General features: G+C 53.5%; 1 protein-coding gene across 1 annotated transcript; it reads right to left on the bottom strand.

The window, feature by feature from the left end:
- Positions 1–142: 142 nt before the first annotated feature.
- LOC136320755 (olfactory receptor 4X1-like) lies at positions 143–1,054 on the bottom strand. Its single transcript, XM_066253905.1, has one exon. It carries the CDS (start codon positions 1,052–1,054, stop codon positions 143–145), a length of 912 nt encoding a protein of 303 aa, XP_066110002.1.
- Positions 1,055–1,336: the final 282 nt, after the last annotated feature.

Raw genomic sequence — 1,336 nt, 5'->3', positions numbered from 1 at the left:
TTAGAGTTGAGGTTAGGGAAGGTGACTGGCCCAGGGCCACTCCCTCAGTTAAAAGCAGCAGCAGAATGAGGTCCTGGTGGCCCAAGTTCCCATCGCATACTTCTCCCTCGCCCCACCTAGATCATCTACTTCTCTTCCCGAATCACTTTCTCCCCACCAGTCTCCTCAAGGCGGTTTTCACTTCAGCGTTCCTGAAGGAACAAATGAAGGGGTTTACAAGAGGTGTGACCACCGTGTAAAATACAGCAACGATCTTGTCTGCAGGGAGGCTGACAGAGGGCCTCATGTACATGAAGGAACAGGGTATGGAGAACAGGCTGACCACGGCCACGGGAGAGGCGCAGGTGGCCAGGGCCTTGCGCCGGCTCTCCAAGGTCTGGCCTCTCAGCGAGTGCAGGATGACCACGTAGGAGGCCAGCAGGACCGTGCAGCTGATCACCGAAACGGAGCCGCCACTGGCAATGATTAGCATGCCAACGAGGAGGGGGTCCGCGCAGGCCAGCTGCAGCACAGGGTGCATGTCACAGAAGTAGTGGTCGAGGACCCTGGGGCCACACAAGGGCAGCTGGAAAATGAGGACGATTTGCCCAACAGAATGCAGCAAGCCCCCAGCCCACGCTGCCCCTACCAGGAGGCCACAGACACGCGGGTTCATGATGACCGTGTAGTGCAGGGGCTTGCAGATGGCCACGTAGCGGTCGTAGGCCATCACGGTCAGGAGAAAGTTCTTGGTACCTCCAAAGAAATGGAGGAGAAAGATCTGCGTGATGCAGCCCTTCGGAGAAATGACTTTCCTCTCAATAAAAGAGTCAAGGATGAGCTTGGGGACAGTGACAGAACAGTTACAGATTTCCACAAAGGACAGGAGGCTGAGGAAGAAGTACATGGGGGAGGTGAGCCCTTTGCCGGCCACGACGGTCACCACAATGAGGCCATTACCCAGCACAATGGCCACATACATGACGAGGAAAATCCCAGCAATGACCTTCTGCGTGTCTCGGTTCTGGGAAAAGCCCAAGAAAATTATTTCAGTCACGTTGCTCATCGCAACCATGATTTAAGGTGCAGGAAGGAGCTGACCTCCTGGAATCACAGAAATCAAAGGACTCTCCTTCAATGATTAGAAACAGCCTTCTCAGACCGCGAGGACGACTGTCGCTCTGCTCCCACGAGTCCCCCTCTGCCTCGGGCTTGTCCTATACACGTTCTCCACGAGACAAGTGGACAAAGCAATGACCATCAGCTGCTCGATATTCTTCCTAAAATAAGATTTGAGTTTATAATAAAGCCACCTTGAAGTGTACTCTCATCCAGTATGTGATTAGCTAATTTAATC

This window comes from Saccopteryx bilineata, chromosome 1 (assembly GCF_036850765.1).
Source record: "Saccopteryx bilineata isolate mSacBil1 chromosome 1, mSacBil1_pri_phased_curated, whole genome shotgun sequence".
NCBI classification, from domain to species: domain Eukaryota; kingdom Metazoa; phylum Chordata; class Mammalia; order Chiroptera; family Emballonuridae; genus Saccopteryx; species Saccopteryx bilineata.
This window is presented reverse-complemented; position numbering and strand designations above follow the sequence as displayed.

Excerpts from the sequence above, each read along its gene's own strand:
- LOC136320755 (XM_066253905.1), bottom strand. The coding sequence starts at position 1,054 with ATGGTTGCGATGAGCAACGTGACTGAAATAATTTTCTTGGGCTTTTCC.